Source organism: Ochotona curzoniae, unplaced genomic scaffold (assembly GCF_017591425.1).
Source record: "Ochotona curzoniae isolate NIBS_2020 unplaced genomic scaffold, NIBS_Ocur_1.0 contig_1274, whole genome shotgun sequence".
Lineage (NCBI taxonomy): Eukaryota > Metazoa > Chordata > Mammalia > Lagomorpha > Ochotonidae > Ochotona > Ochotona curzoniae.
Window position 1 is genome coordinate 2,861,011 of NW_024465023.1, and position 25,519 is coordinate 2,886,529.

The 25,519-nt window shown below is 40.7% G+C and overlaps 1 protein-coding gene across 1 annotated transcript in view; it reads right to left on the minus strand.

Moving 5' to 3' along the window:
- The window catches only part of SCML2 (Scm polycomb group protein like 2), a 39,643-nt gene that overhangs the window by 9,612 nt on the left and 4,512 nt on the right, over positions 1 to 25,519 (minus strand). Inside the window, exons 3-10 of the mRNA XM_041002580.1 lie at positions 24,299 to 24,369; positions 22,949 to 23,183; positions 20,676 to 20,764; positions 18,786 to 19,029; positions 10,061 to 10,275; positions 6,481 to 6,598; positions 2,631 to 2,834; positions 1,460 to 1,645 (exon numbers count right to left, since the gene is read on the minus strand). Coding sequence (XP_040858514.1) covers positions 1,460 to 1,645; positions 2,631 to 2,834; positions 6,481 to 6,598; positions 10,061 to 10,275; positions 18,786 to 19,029; positions 20,676 to 20,764; positions 22,949 to 23,183; positions 24,299 to 24,369 — 1,362 coding nt within the window. The remainder of the gene's footprint in view (positions 1 to 1,459; positions 1,646 to 2,630; positions 2,835 to 6,480; positions 6,599 to 10,060; positions 10,276 to 18,785; positions 19,030 to 20,675; positions 20,765 to 22,948; positions 23,184 to 24,298; positions 24,370 to 25,519) is intronic.

Consider the following 25,519-nt stretch of genomic DNA (forward strand, 5'->3'; position numbering starts at 1 on the left):
TCTGTCATGCTGCCTTTCAAAAAAATAAAAGAATAAACACAAGAATAATAACTGACAGCATCATCAAGAAAGTTAAAAAGTCAATCCGAAGAAGGGATAAAATACCTGAAAGTCATATATCTAAACTCTATATAAAGCATTCTTATGAACTAATGATAAAAGAACCAAATTAAAAATGAGTGCAGGATTGAACAGATAATCCTGCCAAGAAACTATACAAATAGCCAAGAAGCATAAGTGAAGTTACTCAACATCAGCCATTAGGGAAATCCAAATTGCACCACAGTGTGATACCAATTCATGCTCATCAGGATGGCTACAACCAAAAAAACAATAACTGTACCAATGAATAGAAGACATTGGAACCCCCTCAGACTGCTGATGAGAATATAAAAAGCACAGCCTTTGTCAATTTCTCACCAAATACAAAGTTACCACAACATTCAGCAATTCCACAACTAGATTTATACTCAAGAGAATTAAGAACATACATCCACAAAAAGCTTGTACACAAATGTTCACAACAATATTCCTAATACCCAAAAAGTGGATACAATCCAAAAGTCTATCAATTGACACGTTAATAACCAAAACGTGAAACAGACACTCAATACAGTATTTTTCAGCATAAAAAGGAATGAAGTACTGATACACACTATCAATAAGCTTCCAAATAAGCTTCCAAATCCAAACTACGCTAGGGGCTAGCACAATGGCTCATCTGGTTAATCCTCCACCTCAAACCACCAGCATCCCATAAGGGTGGTGGTGGTTCATGTCATGGCTACTCTGCTTCCCTTCCAGCTCCCTGCTTGTGGTCTGGGAAAGCAGTGGAGGACGGCCCAAAGCCTTGGGACCCTGCACCTGCGTGGGAGACCTGGAGAGGCTCCTGACAGGAACCTTCAGATGGGCTCAGCTCCAGCCTTGCAGCCATTTGGGGAGTGAGCCAACGAATGTAAGCTCTTTCTCTCTGTATCTCCTTCTCCCCATAAATCTGATCTACTGTTACAACAAAAATAATCTTTTAAAAAACATTTTTCAAAAGAAGCACTGGCTTCAGATCAGCTCAGCTCCGGCCCCTGTGGCCATTTTGGGAGTGAAGCAGTGGATGGAAGATCTTCCTCTCTGTCTCTCCTCTCTATAAGTCTGCCTTTCCAATTAAAATAAATCTTTTAAAAAATTATGCTAATTAAAACATGCCACTCACAAAATGCTATATATTACATGATTCCATTACTATAAAATGTCCTAAATAGGTTAAATTCACAGAGACTAAAAGTAGTTGAATAACTTCTACAGGCTAGGGGTGGGGAGATTGGGGAATGACTTAAAATGGATGCAGTTTCACTCTGGAATGATGAAAACATTCTGGAATTTAAACAATTCTAAATTACATAGGATTCTCAAGTTAAGCATAAAATATAAAGCAGGAGTATAATATAAATATATTGTCTCCCACCTGATGTATTTTGATCATTTTTTGCAGGGCTAGGAGTATTACTACTCTTGTAAGAGCTGAAAGGCTGGCTACTCAAAAGGTTGTCACACTCCATGCTGTGGCATAAATTCTCAAGAAAGCGGAGAGCAAATGAAGCACTGTTCACAGGAGGAAGCTGGATGGAATGAGTTTCCCCATCAAAGGAGGCTATTGGGGGAAAAAATGATGTCAGAACCATCCCTCAGAAAGATGAGAAATATAATGCTAACAAAAATTCAGATCTATTCAGGAAACACAGTCTGATTTGTGATTTTTATAATTCATAAAAAATAACCTTCTGATAGTTTCTCTCATCCAGATATAACAGCACACACTAGTTTTAAGACAAACTTTTCACTTAAAATAGTTACAAAGCAAACAACAGCAATAGAAATCCACTAATCTTTAATAACACTTCTTTTCATTCCAAATATTCCATGGGTACATGTTATGATAGCCAATCACAAACTCATGGAAACTATCAATTTTATTTTATCATTTAATTACTTAAGTCACATTTTTATTTAGAGTATTTAGCAAATTTAAAATACATTATCAGCCTATAGTAAGCTAAACATAGTATGTAAAAAAGGAAAAACCTACACATTTTTTATCTAGTATTACTCTGACATCATTTATCTACTTTGAAAGTAAACTTTCTAATCCAGAATTAAAAGTCTGTAAATGGGCACTAAGGCATACCAAGTAAAGCTATAGCCTGCAATGCTGGGCTCCTACATGGATGCTGCTTTGAGTCCCAGCTGCTCTACTTTCCATCCTGCTCCCTGCTAATGCGCTTGGGAAAGCAGTGGAACCCAAGGGCTCAAGCCCCTGCACCCAAGCGGGAGACCTGGAAGGAGCTCCTGGCTTTGGCTTTGGCCCGGGCCAGCCCCAGCTTTTGCAGCCATTTGGGGAGTAGACAAGCAGATGGAAGATCTCTCCTTCTCTTTATAACCCTGCCTTTCAAATAAACAAAATAAAATTTTAAAACAAACAAAAGTCCATAAACATACAACTATTCTGTTATATCAATATAATAAATATCACAATACCATACTTAGTATAATATAAATATTATAAACAATGCATGTACTACAAAATCCCAACCTTCTCTAAACTTAAAAGATACTGAACAATGACTAGATGAACATACCAGTTATCACTTCTCCTCCACGATTATCTGGCTTCAGGAATCCAAAAACAGTCTTAGACTGAATGGCACAGTCCACACAGGCCTGCACGGTTCGCCGCAGCACCACGTTCACAGGGCCCGGACCAAAGTGGTCAGGCAGCTGCTGGATTTTCTTAGGATCCAGATGAGGACCAAAGTTTCCATGTTTGTTTATATAGACACAGACTTTAGGAAAAATGTGCATATGAATATAAATGAGACTGATTAAAAGGAGTTTTGTGAAAATGCTTATATAATTATTACATCCCAGTGGCCGTTTCACTCAAAAAGAATCAAAATATAATTATTATCAATGATCACGTCTCCTACATGAAAATATGTTGGTTAAGTATATTTTCATATGTGATATTAAACATACAAAGAAATAATTAAGGAGTTGGCTTTGCGGCATAGCTGGGAAAGCCACTGACTGACATCGGCATGCTCTACAGGTGCCAGTTCTCATTCTGACTGCTCCATTTCTTTTCTGGTCCAGCTCCTGAATGGCCTGGGTAAAGTGCTGCAAGGCAGTCCAAGAGTTTGGGCCCCTGTCATCCACATGGGAGACTTGGCTGAAATGCCTGGCTTTGGCATGGCGCAGTACTGGCTGTTGCAGCCATTTGGGGAGTGAGATGCTGGATGGAAGAACTCTTTCCCTCTCTGTAACTCTTTCAAGATAAATAAAAATACTTTTAAAAAATTAAAATTTACTTTTAGAATTCTATCCAATCAGATTATACATAAAACTACAGAAAGTTTGGGAGCTTTACAAAAATAATTCTTCAGGGCCCAGCACTGTGGCCTAGCAACTAAAGTCCACGCCTTGAACACGCCAGGATCCCATATGGGCACCGGTTCTAATCTCAGCAGCTCCACTTCCCATCCAGCTCCCTACTTGTGGCCTGGGAAAGCAGCTGAGGACGGCCCAAAGCTTTGGGACCCTGCACCCGCATGGGAGCCCTGGAAGAGGCTCTGGGCTCCTGGCTTTGGATCGGCTCAGCTGCGGTCTTTGTGGCTGCTTGGGGAGTAAATCAGTGGATGGAAGATCTTCCTCTCTGTCTCTCCTCTTCTCTGTATATATCTTACTTTGCAATAAAAAATGGATAAATCTTTAAACTCTTCATACACTCCCAAATAAAGTAGTACAAAGATAGGTGAATATTTTTACTTTTTAATTATACACACAGTGTAATAATTTCCACTCATAACTGGTCATCTTGGAAAATTTGGATTTGGACTGAATTTCTTTTAAATTCACAATGGTGTACCTTAACTGCTAAAGAAAAAAAATAATTTAAAGCAAGTTCTTATGACACAAATTTCTTTCATTAGATTTAAGAAAATAGGACTGTTCCTTGGACTCAACACAAGCAAAGCTAAACAAGTATTTCAACATTTTTCCTTCTTTGTGTAGCAGAGGTTGAATATCTCTTACCCCAAATTCCTGGAATCAGAATTTTTGAAGTATCTATACCTTGGTGATAGGACTCAATCCTAAACACAAAATTCATCTATGTCTCACACATACCTTACACACATAGTCTGAAGGTGATTTTACACAGTTTTACTGTACCTGTGTTTTGAATATAACCCATCATATGAAGTCAATGTGGAATTTTCTGCTTGTAGCATCAGGCTGATGCTCAAAAATTTTGGATTTTTGAGGCATTTCAGATTTTGAGATTAGGGATGCCTAACAATCTGTATTCATTCATTCACCTAGTCTCTCCTATTAAGGGAATAACAACCAGAACTGTAAAATGAGAATAAACTATAAAAAAAAAAAACCTTCATTTTAAAAAACTTAATTTCTAGTAAAGAAAGAAAAATGGGGGGGGTTCAGAGAATAGAAAAGTACAAGGTAGATAATGAAGGACTGAAGCTAGGAAGCAATAAAGCGTGTTTAAAAAAAAACAGGAAAAGAGAAGAAAATATATAGGAGATGATAAAAGGTATTAATTTATCTAGGTTTGTGCTGTTTCAACCTTTTCATAGCAGGGAGCAATGTGAAGGCTGTATGTTAGGGTTGTTACTGTGGGGTAGATTAAGTTGTTGCCTATGATGTCAGCACCACAGCTTCTCTGCTTCTCTGCTAATGTGGCTGGGAAAGCAGTGGAACATGCTCCAGGTACTCGGGCCCCTGTACCCATACAGGAGACCCAGACAAAGCTCCTGGCTCATCCCTGGCTTCAATTTGGCCCAGCCCTGGCCTTTGCAGCCATTTGGGGAGCGGACCAGCAGATGGATGATCTGCATACATGTGCGTGCATCTGTGTTCTTTCTGAATTCTAGCTTTCAAATATATAAATATATATTTTTTTAAGTCTATGCCTCTGACAGAGAGAAAGCAAGACAGGAGACACTGGGAAAGATCTTCCATTGGCTGGTTTAATCCTCAAATGCCCACAACAGCTAGGGCTGGGCAAGCTGAAGACAGGAGCTAAGAACTGCATCCTAGTCCCCCAAATGGGTAGCAGGGGCCCAATTACTTGGAACATTATTTATTGTCTTCCCAGGCTGATTAGCAGGAAGTTGGATCAAGAGTAGCTGCGACTCAAACTCATACTCAGATGTGAATGCTACCATTGCAATCTCAGATTAACTTGTTGCACTACAATATGCCCCAAGAAAAAGTATTTATTAAAAGCATTTTATAGAAAGGTTTGAAGGGGCAGGCATCGTGGAGCATCTGGTAAAGCCGTAACTTGCAGTGCTGCAATCCCATGATTTATGTCTTAGTTGCTTCATTTCCAAACCAGCTGCACGCTTATGGCTTGGGAAAGCAGAAGATGGTCCAAGTGTTTGGACTCCTACAACTCATGTTCCTTGGACTCCTGGCTGGCACAGGGGGCCCTTGCAGCCACCTGGGGAGTATACCAGCAAACGCAGACCTCACTCAATCTTATAAACTCCTTTTCTCTCTACAACTCTTTCAAATACATTTTTAAATAAAAAGAAATTTTAAAGTTGCTTCTGAAAATACGGGGAAACCCAGCTTTAGTCTGGCCCAGTTGAATCTGCCAGCAGATGGAAGATTCCCTAATTCCTTCAAATAAATACTTAGAAGGAGGAAAAAATGGTTTGAAGTAGCTTTGAAAATATGTCATCCTGAACTGCAGCGTTAGGTTGAGTCCCAGCTACTCTAATTCTCAACCAATCTACTGCTAATGTTCTTGGGCAGTCAGCAGAAGATGGCTCAAGTACTGAGCCACTTCCAGCCATGTGGGAGATCAGATTAGAGTCCCTAGCTCCTGGCTCTGGAGTGGCCCAGCCCTGGCTTTTGTAGTCATTTAGGGAGAAAACCAGCAGATGAAAGATCTCTCCCTGTTTTGCCTTCTTTCTGTCACTCAGTCTTTCAAATCTTAAAATAAAAGAAAATACAATACAAAAACAGATTTCAAAATGAGATAAAGAGTAAATAGCTGATTTGACAATGATATAAAAACTCATTTCAATGCATAAAATATTTTAGGATATTGAATTTTCAAGCTTCTAATGAGGCTAAACCTATAAGGGCTCTTTAGAAAACTCATGGAAAATGCATATTATTTTAAAATATGCATAAATTCAAAACTTTTTACATCAAAATAAGTTTATATTTCATTTTTTATAACCTGTCTGAAATACTCTCATATTTATGCAGAGTGTTCTTCCCTAACATCAAACTGATCAATCAGCATTACAAAATACTTTAAATATGAAAAGTGCTAAAAGAAGTGTTTGCTATCATCATCCTTATCTCCCTTCTCTTAATTCCAGGACATCAAAGAACTCAAAATCATACAGATTAAAGACTGACAATTTTATACTTTTTAAAAAAATACTAGCATACCTGTAGACATCACTATTTTAGATGCCTTAGGGGAGACGTTAAGTGCCTTGTTACTTTCTCTGATCAGCGTAGTCAAAGAAGTTGCAGATGTAGAACACAATACAGGAATAATTTTTTCCTGAAAAAAAAAAAGAAGAAAATAAGTATACATTTTTAAGAATCTCCTAGATAACAATTCAGAAAATTAGAAACTTAGATGCAGTCTTGGTTCACAGCATTTTCAGTTGTCAGAAATCTTCAGCGTTGGAATTCCTGTGTGAGTCATGAGCCGTAGTACTTTCTAAAGCGAGTCTTTCCGAGGCACACAAGCTATCCAGGCCAGGAAAGCAGAAGCTGAGAGGCTGAGACTCCAAGCCAGCACACCGTAGGTAGATGATTTCACCCTGTAAAACTTGCTTTAGTTTTTGAGTTGCCATATAAGACAACTTCTTTCATGGCACTAAAGCGAAGACTGGGGGTTGGTATGGTAGCATATCATGCTAATCTTCCATCTGCCGTGCTGGCATCCCGTACTGGGTGCCAGTCAGTCCTAGAACAGGTGCTCCACTTCTGATCCAGTTCCCTACTAATGGCCACAGAAGGCAGCAGAAAATGGTTTAAGGGCCTGGATCCCGGCACCTACACAGAACACCTGGAGGAGGCTCTAGGCTCCTGGTTTTGGACTGACAGTTCCAGCTATTGTGGCCATTTGGGGCATTGACCAGCAAGTGGAAAATCTGCCTTTCAAATAAAAAAATAAATTCTTTTTTAAAAAGACATAATTCTACTCTTTTCTGGTCCCAAAGGTTTTTGATGAGACATGCCAGCTTCCCATATGGGCACCAGTTAAGGTACAGTTCAAGTTCCAGCTGTTCTACTTCTTCTCCAGCTCCACGCCACCCACATGGTGGACTTGGGTGGAATTCCAAGTACCTGACTTTGGCCTGGCACAGCCTTGGCCACTGCAGCTATTTAGGGAGTGAATCAGAGGATAAAAGATCTGTCTCTCTCTCCCTGGCTGTAACTCTGCATTTCAAATAAACAAACATATTTTTTTCTTTTAATCTTGCTTCATTGCATGTGCTTCTTCATTTGTTATCTATTTTTTTTTAGATTTATGTATTTGAAAGGCAGAGACAGAGAAAGAGGGAGAGATAAATTTTACATCTGCTGGTTCACTCCCCAAATGGCTAGAAACTCCATTGGCTTTTCCACATGGATGGATGGCGCCCATATACCTAGAACCAGTCTTCACGGTTGGCTGCCACTGTTGCAGGCAGTGGCCTAAGATGCTACACCTTAGCACCAGTTCCTACTTCTCCATTTTAAAATTAACACCTTATAATTTGCATTTTGTTTCTGGTTTAACAGTTTAATAATGCCTCATTTTAGACGTCTTTGTGTTCATTCTGCTTATTTTTGGTTGAATACTCTGTGCTTCTATATTTCTATCTGGGAAATTTGAGAAATCATTTCTTCAAGTATTTTTCTGCCCCAATCTTTCTTTTCCTACTGTGACTCTAGTTATATATATATGATTGACCTCTGAAATCATCTAAAGGTGTCTGGGACTCTGCTCATTTTCTTAATCTTTTTTTTTTTTTAAATCTTACTCCTTTACATTAGGTAATTTCTATTCTGTACTCCACTTAATTGCCTTTTTCTTCTCTCCTCTCTAGCCAGTTCTAGATAATTTTGTCCAGGAAAATATCTTACTTAATATATTGTATTTTTCAACTTCTGAATCTCCATTTGGTACCTTTTTATCATTCCTGTTTCTCTGCCAAGATGATATATTCTTTTTTCAATCATGGCAAGTGTGTGTGTATGTACGGTAATAGTTCATTGAAGACTCTATGAATAGCCACTTTAAATTTTTGCTTCTTGGACCTGGGGCGATAGCCTAGCAGCTAAAGTATTCACCTTGAATGTACAGGGATCCCATACGGGCTCTGGTTCTAATACGAAGGCCCCACTTCCCATCCAGCTCCCTGTTTGTGGCCTGGGAAAGCAGTTGATGATGGCCCAAAGCCTTGGACTCTGCACCAACGTGAGAGACCCGAAATTGGCTCTGGGCTCCTTGCTTCACATCGACTCAGCTCTGGCCATTGCAGCCGATTGGGGAGTGAACCAGCAGATGGAAGATCTTCCTCTCTGTCTCTCTTCCTCTCTGTATGTCTGACTTTCCAGTAAAAATAAAATGAAAATCTTTAAAAAAAAATTGTTTCCTAATTCCAACATATGGATCATACTGGAAGTTTTAACCATTTGATTTTCTTTTTGATTTAAGAATATGCTTCATTTTACTATGTCTATGTATTTGGGTCATTTTGCAGTACATCCTAAACATTGCAGATGTTAATGAGTACAGATTCTAGCTTCTACTTCTCTCAAATGAATGTTAAAAAGCTGATATTTATCTTGGTTGGACTTGAACTTTAAAGTCTCATCCTGGATGTAACTGTAGCCTCAATTTCAATCTTTTATTTTAACTGTGCTGGCCTGTGTTCCACATATACTTGGAACAGGGTCCATTAGAGATATTGGTATTGGGAGATGGTTTGAGGATCTATTCTCCAATTCTTTCCTTTCCAAGATCCTTCCATTTTCTTTACTAATCAGTTTTAATGGATTCCTTTTTTTTTTTTGGTCTCCTCAGGCCAGATAATACTACAGTTTTTTTGGTTTGTTTTCCCCCCCACCAATACCCCTGTTGTCAGCATGCTAAAAACCCACAATAACAGAAACTCACTTTGGAGAACAGCTCTCCCTCCTAGTGTGTTTACCTCCGACTCACTCTGCTATTTTCAGGCAGCTGCTTTTCCTATTATTTCCAGGCTTCAAAGCTGTTCTGCTTAAGGGAGTCGCATAGCATATACTTCTAGTATTACTGTCTTATTACACTGATCCATTCCACTCTTCATCCTATTTGCCGAAGTATGATTTAGGCACAGTAAAATTCACTTCACATTGACTTTTTTTCAAGATTTATTTATTTTTATTGGAAATTCAGATATACAGAGAGGAGGAGGGATAGAAAAAGACCTTCCGTCTGACGATTCACTCCCCAAGTGAACGCAATGGCCGGTGCTATGCTGATCCGAAGCCAGGAGCCAGGAACTTCCTCCAGGTCTCCCACACGGGTGCAGGGTCCCAAGGCTTTGGACCATCCTCCACTGCTTTCCCAGGCCACAAGCAGGGAGCTGGATGGGAAGTGGAGCTGCTAGGACTAGAACCGGCACCCATATGGGTTCCTGGCGTGTTCAAGGCAAGGACTTTAGCCGCTAGGCCATGGTGCTAGGCCCCACACTGACTTTTTAAAGATACTAAATTTTTAGTTAACTAGCCTAAATGGAAATATGCCCATACAGTTCTCCCACAGTAGCTTTGAAGATGTAGATCACTTTAAACTCTTAAATTTACCTAAGGGGGAAAAAAATAACAATCTCTTCATAGCTATGTGAGGCCTTAAAGAGTCTTATTCATTCTTAATACATTCCAAAGGAGCCTCATCACACTCTTCATAATCCCTGAAGTCTATGTTAGAAATAAAAAGGCACCAGAGACTCTACAATACAAATAAGCAGGAGAGACCACTAACCTTTTTTCCTGAGCTTACACTTTTTTTCTTTGGTGTGGTATTTTTAGCAGAACTACTCTTCTTGGGAGTTGAAGTACTTGTAGCTGATTTAGTTCGAGCTGATTTCTTAGCTTGCCGTGATGGTGAGACTGAGTCAGGGCTCTGAGACGGCAATGAGCACACAGCTGCTTTGGAGGGCGAGGACTGTGCTTTTGCTATATTCCTTACAATAGGAACTAAGACACAACAAAATCAATGACATCATTAAGGCATTGTCTTGCTACGACAAGAAGTTTCTTTCTCAAACCATTCCCAAATATTATTCATTGGAAATCACCTAAAACAAAGGCAATATATAAGATAAAGTTTCAGGTATTTTTTATTTCATGTTATCAGGAAATAGCCTAATTATGCAGAAAAACAAAGAGGGTTTTATTTGAAGAATGGGTAACTTTGACTTATAGTGAAAAGGTCTAGCAATTTACCTTTTAGCTACTTCTCATATTTCTCCTTAGCACAGGAAAGTGTTCACTTTAGGAAACACTATCCAATATGTCACATTTAGGAATCATCTTGCATATCAGTATAATACACAGAGAAAAACAAAACAAAGTGTTCCTGTTTTATCTTGCAGAGGCCAAAGGAATCCCCTGGTTCCTGGTTTGTCTTACTGAAAAATAAAAAGTATATATCGATATCGATATAGATGTAGAGAAAGACAGAGACAGAATGACAGAGAGAGACCCAGCAAAGAAGAGAGTGTAGTAATGAGAAAGCACTTTCTGCTCCATCAGTCTCCTCCCCAAATGAACACAAAAGCTGAAGCCAGCACTCAGTCCAGAGCTTCCATGGAGGTGAAGGAAGCTGGCTACACGAGTCCTCCTCACTGTCTCCCACCGTCTTCAGGATGCAGGAATCAGAAGCTGAAGCCAAGGACCAAACCCAGATACCCCAATATGGGCTTGTATGTGTCTTAACTGGTATCTTAACTGTTAGACTAAACTCCTGCCCCTAAATTAAACATATAATTTAAGCCTCAAATATATTATATGAGGGTATTTCAAAAAAGTTTATGAAGAAATGGAATTAAAAGATTAGACTTTTTGATTCCAGCATTGTGGCAGTGGGTAAAGTTGCCAGCTGTGACATCAGCTTCCCGTACAGGCACAAGTTTGAGTCCTAGCTGCTCCACTTCAGATCCAGCTCCCGGCTCGTGACCCAGGAAAAGTGAACCAACAGACAGAAGATCTTCCTCTCTGTCTCCCCTTTTCTCTGTAAATCTGACTTTCCAATAAAAAATAAAATAAATCATTTTTTAAAAAATTAGTTGATATAACACATGTGCTTTAAAGGAGGAGGAGCAGAGGAAGGAACTAGGGGACTGCTAACGTACTTCACATATTGTCTATAGGCTGTAGAGACATTGACCATCAGTCACCTGCTCAAACTTTCTTTCCTCCTGCCTTCAGAGAAGGAGCAGAGTCAAAGAACGTGGCGAGAAACTAGAACACATGCAAAACATAAAAGCCAACCCATTGTCTCTGTAGAGTTATCCCTGCTGGATTACAGATCCTAAAAATCCAACATGTTTTAATAGGCCCAAGACAACTTGTCAAAATATATTACAGAAGAGAACCAAGGAAGAAAAATCTCCAGGCTCTACTTGCAGTTACTGCAGTATTTAGCTGAAATAATTTATACGGAGAAAGGAAATTTTTGGAACATACTTCTTTGCACAAGCAAAACTTTCGCTCCAAACTGTTTATATGAAAAAGAAAATATCAACTGTTTTAAATTTCATAGCTTTTGAGTAAATAGAGTACTAAATATACCAAGACTATCCCTCTGTACTTTACTGTAAGCTACATTGAGGACAGCATCCTAAAGGAATAATCAGAAATGCACTAGAGAGACTAAGACACCTTGAACTTTTCACTCTTAGTTATACATGCTGCTCTGCCCCTTGTGGCCCTCTGTTAACACAGAACCCAAATGTTGCTGCGGTCTGCAGTTTCACTGAACAGGAATAGTTCTACAGAAACAGGAAAAACAAACATGTCTTAAAAAACAAATATTAATTTGAAAATTTAGAGATGTGAAGCATAAACTTCATATTCCTCTGTGCACAATTTCTAGTTTTGTTTTTCACAAAACACAAATGAAGTGGAGGTGGGAGTCAAGCTAATTCTTGCTTGTTCAATGAAAGCTTTGGAGTACCGTCCAAAAGACAAAACTTGAAGCAGTTAAGAAGAAAAATGTTGTATGAGGGTAGTTTTTCCAAATAAGACTTCTATATAAAGTGATCTGTCACTTTTTTTAAAGATCCAAACTTCATTTTCTAAAACTCAGTCCTTTAAAATTCCAATTAAGAAAAAATTAACCCTTCACACACCTGCATACCTTGCAAACATAAAATAAACCAACATTCAAAGCAGCAGCTAACAACATCCAAAATAATTATGTTTAAGTGGTGTTTTTCACAGAATTTTAAGAAGAAAGTTCCTCTACACATAGTTTAAATCTTAATTAGCAATAAGGAAATATAATATGCCAGTTCTATCAAATATTTGCTATCAGAAATGTTTTACAAAGGTATAAAGAAAATATTGGGTTACCACTGAGTTTCATTACTAATGTAAGTTTTTCCATCAGAGGGGGAGACAGAAGAACAACAAAATGAAGTGTTTGGGGCCGGGCGCAATAGTCTAGCAACTAAACTAGCCTTGCACGCACCAGGATCCCATTTAGGCACTGGTTTGTATCCTAGCCGCTCCACTTCCCATCCAGTTCCCTGCCTGTGGCCTGGGAAAGCAGTCAAGGACAGCCCAAAGCCTTGGGACCCTGCACCTGCATGGGAAGATGAAGCTCCTGGCTCTAGATCAGCTCAGCTCTGGCTGTTGCAGCCACACAGGGAGTTAACCAGGAGATGAAGATCTTTGTCTCTTCTCTCTGTATATCTTTCCAATAAAAATAAATAAATCTTTTTTAAACATGAAGTGTTCATCTTAAGATACATTTAAATGTACCTTAGAGTCAAAGGCTGAATGGCTTTACTAAAGAGTTCAACAAATGAAAATTTTAAAAAGTTCAACAAATAAAGATTAAGACCATAGTCCACCAAGAAAATAGATAAGAGGTATAAACAATAGTCCAATGAAAAGATGTTCATCTGAAAGGTTTTATTAAGAAAACGTTGCAGATGGTTACTGAAAGCCTGCCAGGCCATGGAACTGTCAGAATGTGGGGCTTCACTGTCCTGGGTCTCCTAGTTCTCAGGGTTCCCCTCCTTCACTTCCCTGTGGACTAGAAGGATCTCTCCATACTTTGGAGATCCTGGCAACTTCATCCATTCCAAAAATAAAGAAGTTCCTGCCTGCTCTCCTCGTTGACCTGGGTGTTTACAACCACCTGAAAAACTGTTCACTGTCTGGCAGCAATGGACTTGGTGCACAGAGCCGATAATCACATGTGTGGACTGATGGTCAATAGTCGAAGTTTATTAGCAGCAACAGACTTTTAAAGACTGAGAGTCACCTAGGCATGAGGGAGGAGGGTTTGAGAAATTTACATATAGACTATGGGAGTTCCCATGAGCCTGTCTATAATCCCATCAATTGTTTCCGCGCCCTTGCTGGGAGGCATCTCTGTTTTCTCCTATAGATCCAATCAATTATCTTATAGATAGATATCCATTCAATGGTCTTATAAAGAATTGGGCTGTCTGGGCCCGGTGCAGTGGCGCAGTGGTTAGGGTCCTCGCCTTGCATGCCCGGGATCCCATATGGGCACTGGTTCTAATCCCGGCAGCCCCGCTTCCCTTCCAGCTCCCTGCCTGTGGCCTGGGAAAGCAGTCGAGGACGGCCCAAAGCCTTGGGACCCTGCACCCGCGTGGGAGACCTGGAAGAGGCTCCTGGCTTTGGATCGGCATAGCATCGGCCGTTGCGCTCACTTGGGGAGTGAATCATGGGACGGAAAATCTTCCTCTCTGTCTCTCCCCTCTGTATATCCGCCTTTCCAATAAAAAAATAATACAAATAAATCTTAAAAAAAAAAGAATTAGGCTGTCTGAGGATACTTCACACCAGTTTGGGTCATTCATTTATAATGAATTGTGCAAGAATCAAGTGAAATAGAACAGATTTATTAATGTTTCACAACTATATGAATTCAAATTCTAATTTACACAGCCCATTTTAAAAGTATTTAAGTACCTTGGGGCCAGCACAACAGCTCAACTAGCTAATCCTCCCACTTCAAGCACCAGAATCGCATGGGTAGCAGTTTGTGTCCTGGCAGCTCCACTTTCCATCCAGCTCCCTGCTTGTTGCCTGGGAAAGCAACAGAGGATGGTCCAAAGCCTACGGATCCTAGCCCTATAAGGCCTGAAAAAATCTCCTGGCTTTGGCTGGCTTAAGCTCCTGCTGTTGCAGCCATTTGGGGAGTGATCCAACACATGCAACATCTTTCTCTCTGGATTCTTGTCTGTGTAAATCTGCCTTTCTAATAAGAATAAATAAATCTTTAAAAAAAAGAATTTCCTTTTGTCTTTTGGAGAAACCCCTTTGAAGTAAACCTTTAAAAGGTGCTTTCTCTACCATTAATAGAGGTCTTTTTCCACTTTTCCTCCTGCCACTATGGCAGGGGGTAGGGGTCCTTTCTATCCCAAAGCCTCCTCCCGTCGAAGGACAGGAATCTCTTTCCTCAGCTTTTCTAATAAATCTTGCTTTAAAACTAAAAAAAAAAAAAAAAAAAAAAAAAAAAAGTATTAGCGTACATTTAAAACAAAGTAGGGATGCTTTACAATGTAACTATTTTTAAAAACTGAGTATCCTATAATATAATATGAGGCAAATTTTTAAATAAACGTTTTTTCATTATTACTTTTATTTGAAAGGCAGGGTTATAGAGAGAAGAAGGGAAATGAAGCAAGACCTTTGAACCGCTGGTTAATTCCCCAAATGGAGCAACAGCCACAGCTAAACCAAGCTGAAACCAGGAGCCAAGAGCTTCTTTTGGGTTTCCCACGTTGGTGCAGGGTCCCAAGCACTTGGGACATCCTCTACTGCTTTCCAAGGCCATAAACAGGGAGCTGGATCAGAAGTGGAATAGCCAGGACTTGAATCAGTACACATGGAATGCCAGTGTCACTGGAGGCTTAACTCACTGTGCCACAACATCATTTCCTTGAAAAAGTTTTAAATGTTATATTCCTTATGAATTTTTTTTAAAGATTTATTTGTATTATTTTTTTATTGGAAAGGCGGATATACAGAGAGGAGAGACAGAGAGGAAGATCTTCTGTCCGATGATTCACTCCCCAAGTGAGCGCAACGGCCGATGCTATGCCAGTCCGAAGCCAGGAGCCTCTTCCAGGTCTCCCACGCGGGTGCAGGTTCCCAAAGCTTTGGGCCGTCCTTGACTGCTTTCCCGGGCCACAGGCAGGGAGCTGGAAGGGAAGCGGGGCTGCCGGGATTAGAACCAGTGCCCATATGGGATCCCGGGCATGCAAGGCGAGGACCTTTAACCACTTGCGCCACTGCGCCGGGCCCTCCTTATGAATTTTTAAAAAACAATTATATAAAAGCTAAAAACCAAACACATCCAGTGTATTTAACTATTCAAAATATATTACAACCAATATAATTTGTAGTTTATGAAATGTAATTCATTTAATATTATTTCTGCCTTTTGAAATTACTGATAAGGCGCTTAAGTTAGCTAATGTTCAAGTCAATATATACTATTTCTGTAAGGTTAAAAAGAAGAGAATATAAGGATGAGCACAATGGCTCAACTGGTTAATCCCTGCCTGCAAGCATTAGCATCCCATATTAGTGCTGGTTCATATCCTGACTGCTCTACTTCCCATCAGCTCCCTACTTGGGGCCAGGGAAAGCAATGGAGGACGGGCCAAAGCCTTGGGACCCTGCACCCATGTAGGAGATCTGAAAGAAGCTCCTGGCTCCTAATGTCAGATCAGCTCAGTTCTGGCTGTTGTGGCCACTTGGAGAGTGAACCAGTGGATGGAAGCTCTTCCTGGCTCTTCTTTGCTCTATAAATCAGACTTTCCAATAAAAATAAATAAATCCTTTTAAAAAAAGGAAAAACAATATAAACTACCAGATGGAAGATATATCTCTCTTTCTCTGTAAATCTGCCATTCAAATCAAAATAAATAAAAATTTTTAAAGATTTTATTTTTATTGGTAAGTCAGATATACAGAGAGGAGGAAAGACAGAGAGAAAGATCTTCCGTCCGATGATTCACTCCCCAAGCAGCCGCAAAGGCCTGAGCTGAGCCGAACCGGCGCCAGGAGCCCAGAACCTCCTCCTGGTCTCCCACATGGGTGCAGGGTCTCAAGGCTTTGGGTTGTCTTCCACTGTTTCCCCAGACCACAAGCAAGGAACTGGATGGGAAGTGGGGCCGCCGAGATTAGGACTGGTGCCCATATGGGATCCTAGTACGTTCAAGCTGAGAACTTTAGCCGCTAGGCTACCATGAATAAATAAATATTTTTTAAAAATCATAGGTCCCTCATAGTAACCTAGTGGCTAAAGTCCTCGCTTTGCATGTGCCAGGATATCGTATGGGTGGCCAGTTCATGTCCTGGCTGCTCAGCTTCCTATCCAGCTCCCTGCTTGTGGCCTGGGAAAGCAGTCCAGAATGGCCCAAAGCCTTCGGACCCCACTCCTGATCAGCTCACCTGCAACCAATGTGGCCACTTGAGGAGTGAATCAGCAGACAGAAGATTTTTCTCTCTGTATCTCCTTGTCTCTGTATATCTGCCTTTTCTATAAAAATAAGTAAATCTTTTTTAAAGAATCATGACATGTAGTACTATAGATTATGGAATGCAATAAAGTCCTAAATTACAGAAAAGTTTACAGCAGTTAAAAGAATATAGCTATACTCTTATTTAGGCACAGTGATTTCTACACACCTTCGTTTTCTTTTTATCTGGTATAAATAAATAAATTTAGTGGAGTAAATAAGAGTTCTATATTCAATTTCATTAATAAGTTTTATTATTATATTCAACTGACGGCAGTGACTGGGTTCTATGGTTAGACTGCATTTAAATTTTGGTAGAGATTTCCCCCCATAGACATCCATGTTACACACATCTGAGCCCTTGTAATAGTCACCACGGAGCTTCAACATTTTGATGCTTTTTCTCTGAATGAGAGTATCTGGGTGAACACAGCACTGAATTTAAGAAACACAGCATTACCACAAATAAAACACCAACATGACTCAAAAACACACTAAAGGCAGACCTCCAGCACAGTGCTTAGAATGCCCGTAGCTCATATTAGGGTGGCTGGGTCCAACTCGCAGCCCCACTCTCCATTTCAGCTTTCTGCCAAAAACAGACCTTGAGAGCAGCACATGATGCTCCAAGTGCTTGGGTCCCTACCACGCACAAGGGAGACAGGGCCTGGGGTGTTGGCTCTAGCTTTGGCCAGGGATGCCTTAGCCACTGTGGGCATTTGAGGAGTGAGCCGGTAGACAAGAAAACACACTCTCTCAATTCCTCACAAACATATAAAAAAAAACCACTTTAACATACAAGTTAATGATGGCTTTCACACAGTCAAAATTTTTTACTAATACGCAGGTTTTCATCAACACTATCTATTGAACATAGAGCCAAAATAATGTAACATAAATTTATAATAGTGCACTTTTTTAAAAAAGAATTATTTTATTTTTATTAGAAAGGCAGATATACAGAGAGGAAAAGAGACAGAGGAAGATCCTCCATCTGTTGATTCACTCCCCGAGTGACCACAATGGCCAGTGTTGTGCCGATCTGAAGCCAGGAGCCAGAAAACTCCTCCAGGTCTTCCAGGCAGGTGCAGGGTCCCAAGGCTTTGGGCCATCCTTGACTCCCCGCTCCTCAGGGCACAAGCAGGGAACTGGATGGGAAGTGGATCTGCCAGGTTTAGAATCGGCACCCATACGGGATCCCAGCACGTTCAAGGCGAGGCCTTTACCTGCTAGGCCACAGCGCTGAGGCCACATTTATAACAGTTCTTATGCCTAACCTTTTTAAGATTATCTTTGTGATATGAACAGGGTGTGGTTTCAAAATCTTTTCCATATTTGAGAGACACAAAGAAAGAAACCACCCGTCTGCTCATTTACTTTGCAAGTGCCCATAACATCAGGGTTAGGCCATGCTGATGCCAGAAGCCACATGTAACTTTTCAGCTTACCCACATTGCCCAGGGCAGACTGGGCCTCACTCTTTGATTTAAGAGTGACCCTCAGGAATCCTAACCTTGGCAGTGGGCTGCCAACACTGCGGTTAAGGCGCCACCTGGAAGTCTCTCAGTCCATGCTGCAGTGATTGTACCTGCTCGAGGTCAGGAAGCTCCAATTTCCATGCAGCTTCCTAATTACACACATCCTGCTTTAAGTATTTAGGTCTCTGCCACCCACATGGAAGGCTCAATGGAATTCTGGACGCTTGGCTTAACCTGACCCAACTGTGGAGAATAAATAGGACATGGAAGATCTCTCCCCATTTGTTTCTCTTTCAAATTAGATGAAAATGAATTTTAAAATTACCTTTTAAAGAAAGAATTCTAATCATAACCTGCAATTTCCTAGTCTGGACAGAGCTCTTGCCAAACAGCTGGGCATAAAGTCCTGATATAACCAACATTAACAGCAATGCCACCTACAGCAATTAAATGTAACTTCCATGAAATAAAAGAGCACGTAGCTATTTATTCTTACCACTACGTCCTAGTGGCTGCAACACATCTCCCGTCAGGCAACACCACCCAACTGGAAAAAGATCCCGCGAGTCGTATCTGCACCAGTAATCAAATGCTCCACTCCAGCCATCAAATGTGATGTGAACTTCGTCTCCTCTAACACCTCCGATTGTTGCAGGGCAGATGAAAAACGGATTTTTTTTGTCAACAGCCTCGAGCTTCATCCCCACTTTAAAATTATTTAGGGGAGGTTTCGGTGGTTCCTATCAACAAGTTTTTTTTTAAAAAGTATGCAGGTTAAGGCATGTTAAGGACCATTTGCTCAATTGTATTGTATTACAACTTGTAGCAATAAAGAACTTCGTATTTATAAGTTAATACAGGAAGAAAAGAGTTCTCATAGATCTGAATGGCTACTTTCCCCGGGATTGGTGTTGTGACTAAAAAGGCTAATCCTCCACCTTCAAGCACCATATGGATGCCAGCTTGTGTCCCAGCTGCCCCACTTCCTACCCAGCTTTCTGCTAACAGCTTGAGAAAGGCAGCAGAAAATAGCCCAAGTGTTTGGGCCCCTACACCCACATGGGAGACCTTGAAGAAGCTCCCGGCTCTGGCCTGGCACAGCCCTGGCCATTGCAACCATCTGGTTCCTACAGTCAGATCTGGGCAACAGTCAGACGCTGGCTCCAACAGCCAGATCTGCGCCAGTCCAAAGCTTGGAACTTGGAGTTTCTTCTACAAGGTTCAGGGCCCCAAGGACTTGGGGTCATCTTTCGCTGCTTTACCAGGCACATTAGCAAAAAGCTGGTTTGGAAGTGCAGCAGCTAGAATCCAGAGCAGCACCCATTTGGGATGCCATCATTGCAGGTAGAGGTTTATACTACCCTGTGACACCAGCCCCCTCAAAGCAATATCTTATAATTTGCTTACCATCTTAGCACATGGCACCATCACAACAACCTTATCACTTAAGCCATAAATCTGGAAACAGTCCTAGCGCAGTCGTTCTCAGCCCTCCAGAACATCTGAATTATCTGGCACGACATCACCTCACAGAGTCTGGACTAGCCTAGGGTGGGGCTCAGTTTTCAAACTCTTTAAATTCTTCAGGTGAAACTAATGTGCAACCAGCGCCCTGGATGCATCTCTTTCACTTAGTCACAATTCAATCAAAAACCACAGCCTGCTAATTCTACAGCACTTTCAAGGGGTTTTTGGCCCATCATCACTTTATCCAATATCAAAGGAATGTCAAATGCAGCAATGAAGGATAACTTCACTTGGGAAGGTAAATTAGAAATAGCACTGATCACTTGCTTCCCGCAGAAGTGCCCCTTTCATACCAAAAGCCAAGAATGAACATACCAATTCAACTACTGAGTGACTACAATCGACTTCTATGAATGGTGATAAATGCTGCACTGTGTCATCTCCCAAATCCATATGTGAAAACCCTAATCTCAGCACCTCAGATTGTTACTTTGCTTGGAATCAGGATCTTTAAGTAAGTTAAAAGGAGGCCATTATGGGAGTCCCTAATCCAATATGGCTGATGTCCTTATAAGAACCAAAGCCAGAGGACATAGAAGAAATGAACCCTACAGGCAGAGTGATCACATGTCTAACCTCCCAAACTGTGAAAAAATAGATTTCTGACGGAATTTGTCCCCCTAAAATCCATATGCTGAAACACTACCCCCCGAATTGAGTGTATTCAGAGATAGGACCTTTAGGATGCAATAATGGTCAAGTGAGGCATTAGAGTGCAGCCTACATAAAGTAGGACTAGTGTCCTCCTAAGATGAGGAAGGCACACCATGGATGTGCATACATACAGAAACCATACAAGCACTCCTGTTAAAACAATAAAACCACAACCCAGTTTGTAAAGCTCTCGGTAACATCTCACCTTTTTGAAGAATGCTGCAGGTGCCATTTCGGACCCACTCAGGGTTCGTAACAGGAACATTGGCCAAGACGATGCATTCATCTGGAATCCTAGTTTTATAAATTAGAGACCATGAAAAAGGTTCCCTGTGATACTATGGCAAGTTGGTATTTTTAAAAATGGGTTTCATTCACCATTCTTCTTCAAAAAATGATTTTTTTATCTACAGTCTCAGGATATGGACAAGAGAAACAGACCCATTCTCCTCTCATTGCTACTGCTTCCCCCGTACTATCCGGCAACAATGCTACAACGGCAACAGAGACAGAATTGCTATCTAGGATTCAGCAGCAAACATAAGTGTGTTAGAAATGGCTTTCATATTAGAAGCAATTGTTGATAAAATCTAGGAGAGCAACCATTCCACCATCACCAAGCACCAGTAAAGATTGAACAAGACTTCAGCCACTTTGTTTCCAGAATCCCTGACAGTTCTCCAGCAGACTCAGCAAATATACAGAAAATTTCACTGTATGTAAATTTTATCTCAATTAAAAAAAAATTATTCAGGTTAACGACATATAGACCAAAGTACTTAGGAGAAGTGCACTGATATTAACAACTCATTATGAAACAATTAAAAAGTAAAGTAGGTTGATGAATCAATAAGTGGACCAAACAAATGGGCAGATAATAAAGAACATACAATAAAATAATGAGATAATCCAGGGAATAAGTTATGTGGATGTTCACTGTAAAACATTTTTACCTTTTCTGTATGTTTGACAATTTTCAGAAAAGGTTAGGAAAAAAGCTCTCAATTTCAGCAATCTTTACAAATACCAAACATGAACTTTCAGAATTGATATTGATATCAGATGCTACTAAAATAGACTCCACGGGTGTTTTTCTAGAGACCGGGCAGTACCACAGCATCTGGCACACAACACGAAACAGGGTCTGTCAGTTTGATTATTCTCTGAGCACAACCTATTTCACACACCACCTGCCCACTGCCACGCCAGAATCAGAAAGAACTGGGCATGTATTCCTGACAGAGATACACAATAGGACAGGAAGTACATGACTAACTGACAACAGGTCTATCAACCGCACAAAACATGCAAAACAAAAGTGAGATTAAAAATTTTAATATTGTTACTTAATAGTGTTAAACATACAGAATAAAAAATATGCAGCATTTTAAAAAACTATCCTCTAACCATCCTATACCAAGACACTTTTCTGATCTGACTAAAAAAAAATTGTTGCTAAAAAAACCTTGGGAGATTTGTATACCTTCGATAATAAATCAATGATATCAGTTTTCGTTTCCAGCATTCTCTTAGAAACTACTGCATAGTGGCTCATCTGACTAACTCTCCACCTCCAAGCATTAACATGCCACATGGGAGCCGGTTCATGCCCCATCACTTACACATGATCCCTCACACACTCTCAGACAAAGCTGTGCTGATCAGAAGTCATTAGGAGCTTCCTTTTGACCTCCCATGTAGGTGCAGAGGCCCAAGGCCTTGAACCATGTTCCGCTACTTTCCCAGGCCATAAGAAGATAATTGGGTCAGAAGTGGAACAGTTGAACTTGAACCAGCAGCCAAATGGGATGCTAGTGCTTGCAGGTGGAGGATTAACCTATTATGTCACCACACTGGCCTCTGTACTTCATTTATAAGATGGACACTTACAATATATACAATTTTTGGTTTGGATGTCAAAACTTTGCAAAATCTTTTAAATAATACTCCCTAAGGTTTAAATAAACAAATCTTTTAAAAAGGAAAACAAGGGCCGGGCACAGTAGCATAGCAGCTAAAGTCGATGCCTTGCACACACCAGGATCCTGTATGGGTGCCAGTTCTAATCCCGGCAGCTCCACTTCCCATCCAGCTCCCTGCTTGTGGCCTGGGAAAGCAGTCGAGGACGGCCCAAAGCCTTGGGACCCTGCACACGTGTGGGAGACCCAAAGGAGGCTCTGGGCTCCTGGCTTCGGATCAGCTCAGCTCCAGCCATTGTGGCCACTTGGGGTGTGAACCAGTAGATGATCTTCCTCTCTGTCTCTCCTCTCTATGTATATATGACTTTCTGATAAAAAATAAAAGAAATCTTTAAAAAAGGGGGAGACACTCTGCAGCATATTGTGCTGAGTTCATGTCTCATGTTACATTCTGCATAGCAATCACCTAACCACATATTTGTAACAAGGTCTAAGAGATTTTTTAAATACCATTTATATCACATTAGTAGAAATATTACTTTAAAATGTTTATCTATACCTAGTGGAGGTTGAAGTAAGTCTCCTTCCTTTTCACACGTCCCCACAGGCTGTATGTCGCAGGAATCAACAAGCCTCCAAAAGTCATTTCTGTTGTCACTGCCATCGAGCCGTAAACGTAACCTGGCTCCAGTAATTCCAATAACCGTAGCAATACATATGGAAGTAACATTGCGAGGGTCACGGGCTTCCAATTTCATTCCAATTCTGAAGTCATTAGCCGGTGGAATTTTAGACTATATACACACATACATATAATTGCATTAACATGTGTCAATTATAAGAAAAATAGGCCAGTTATGTTACCAGCATATCTTAAGACATTTTAAGCAACAGCCACAACAGAAGGTAAGGTCAGAGCTACGAAAGGTCAAGGAACAAACCTCCAAACTCTTTCCTTGACATGGTGGGCAGCATAAAAACATTGCCAACTGCTGGTCCCACTCACTGTCCAATTTCAGGAAACTTCGTTTGACAAGGCACCAACCAGCTTTCCGAAACAACAAGTCTGATTAGGTCATCCCCCACCCCACCCACCAAAATAAGCCAATCACTGCCTATGATAAAGTCCACCTGCTCAGCAGCTGAAACGCCGCCACCTTAAACCAGATTCCTACTGGACTGCCTCTAGTCATCGTGTACTCTAAGGACCCTGTCACCCATCAAGATTCTTTCGCACCATATGGAAGAAGCCTTGGCTTCTGCTTTTCTTTTTGTCTGCAATAACACGCTTCCCCCTCATTCTAACCATCTCACATAACACCCCTTCTATGGGTGCTCCCAACATGAAGTTATCACACATGGCATAATTCTTTATTTACATAATTAGAATCTGTCTTTCCCTCCAGATGGGCAATCATAAGGGCTTAGTACACCTGATATAAAATAACTTCTCAAGAAATACAGAGACCATCTGATCCTAAGCAGCGACACTACCACAATTCCACTTTGTCCTCATGGTAACCAGAACCTAACAAATACACAGACACCTTTTAACAAGTAATAGTTTACATTCATATTATACATCTGGGGCTGCCATTGTGGCACAGAGGATAAAGCTACTGCCTCTGATGCCAGAATCACATATGGGTACTGGTTCATGTGCCAACTGCTCCAGTTTCGATCCAGCTCCCTGCTAATGGCCTGTGGAGAGCAGCAGCAGATGATCCAAGTGCGTGGAGCCCTGCCACAAATGTAGGAGGACCCAGATGAGGCTCTCTGCTCCTGGTTACGGCCCAGCTCAGCTCTGGCCATTGAAGCCACTTAAGCAGATTGAAGAACATTCATTCTCTCATATTCTCTCTCTCTCTCTCTCAAAATAAAGATCAACATTTATAAAATCCTGGCATACCTGTCTGAAGTAATCTGAAGGAGCACTTAGGGATCCCGTCGCTTTCAAATACTGATCCCAGTGGAAATCATCTGAATAGAACACATACAAAATGTTTTTTAGTATATACTATTATATGCTGACTTTCATAAATAAAACACTAACATCCCATCAGGAAGTGCCTGGGTTTGAGTTCCAGCTCTGCTCCCAATCCTCGCTCCGGATGCACATCAGGGATACAGCAGGTAATGGGTCAAATGCTTGGGTCAATGCCACTCACGTAGGAACTGGACTGAGTTCCCAGCTGCTGCTTTCAGCCTGGCCCAGTCTAGCTGTTGCAGGCATTTGGGGAGTGACCAGAGAAGGAGAGATATTTGTCTTTCACTCTACCTCTCTACACCTTTCAAATAAACTAAAATTAAAACAAAATTTTTAAAAACTTGCCAAAGGGCAGGTTCAAACATCCTGATCTACACTTGATTACTGGCAAGGAAATTAAAAAGAAGGCTTGATAACAATGGCTTGGATATAATTACATCCCAGGTCCTTACCAACATAATCAGAATTACAGCACGATGATCCTGAAAGTGTGACTGCTAAACACAGCTAAAGGGATTATTATAGATGAATAGTCTACTCATGTGTCTCCAATAGAAACTGAAGAAATATGGTTTTTCCATTTCATCCCATTAATGTGAAAATGTTTATTTTTGATGGCAAGGTATTAAACCATGTGGTCTAACAGAATTTTAGCACTGTAATATTTTTATGCAAAAAAAAAATCTGAGAACCAAAGCAGTTTTTCAATGGACTGTTAGATCTCTATCCTGAGTGTTAAGAAGACACTAGAAGGCAAAAGCACCCACGGGTGTGGTCATTAGTACTAATGCTCTCATCTACATTTCCTACTCGTTCTTTCTCAGTTGGCCTCCATGATACTGTACAATGCTAGAAGAAAAGATCAGAAAGCAGTGTACTTTGTCTGACTTGAACACTTTAATTCACAGCATCAATCAGACTGTCAAGACACTGAAAGAAATACTTGGTAGTAATGTTAACAGTCCTTATAGGCCCAATCAAGGTTTATTCTCTTCAGCTATGAAGTTTTTCTATACTCTTACTGAATTTCCTCACTACAAAAATATTTGGTTTGGGGCCCGGTGCAGTAGCCTAGAGGCTAAAGTTATCGCCTTACACGCACTGGGATCCCACATGGGTGTTGCTTCTAATCCCAGCGGTCCC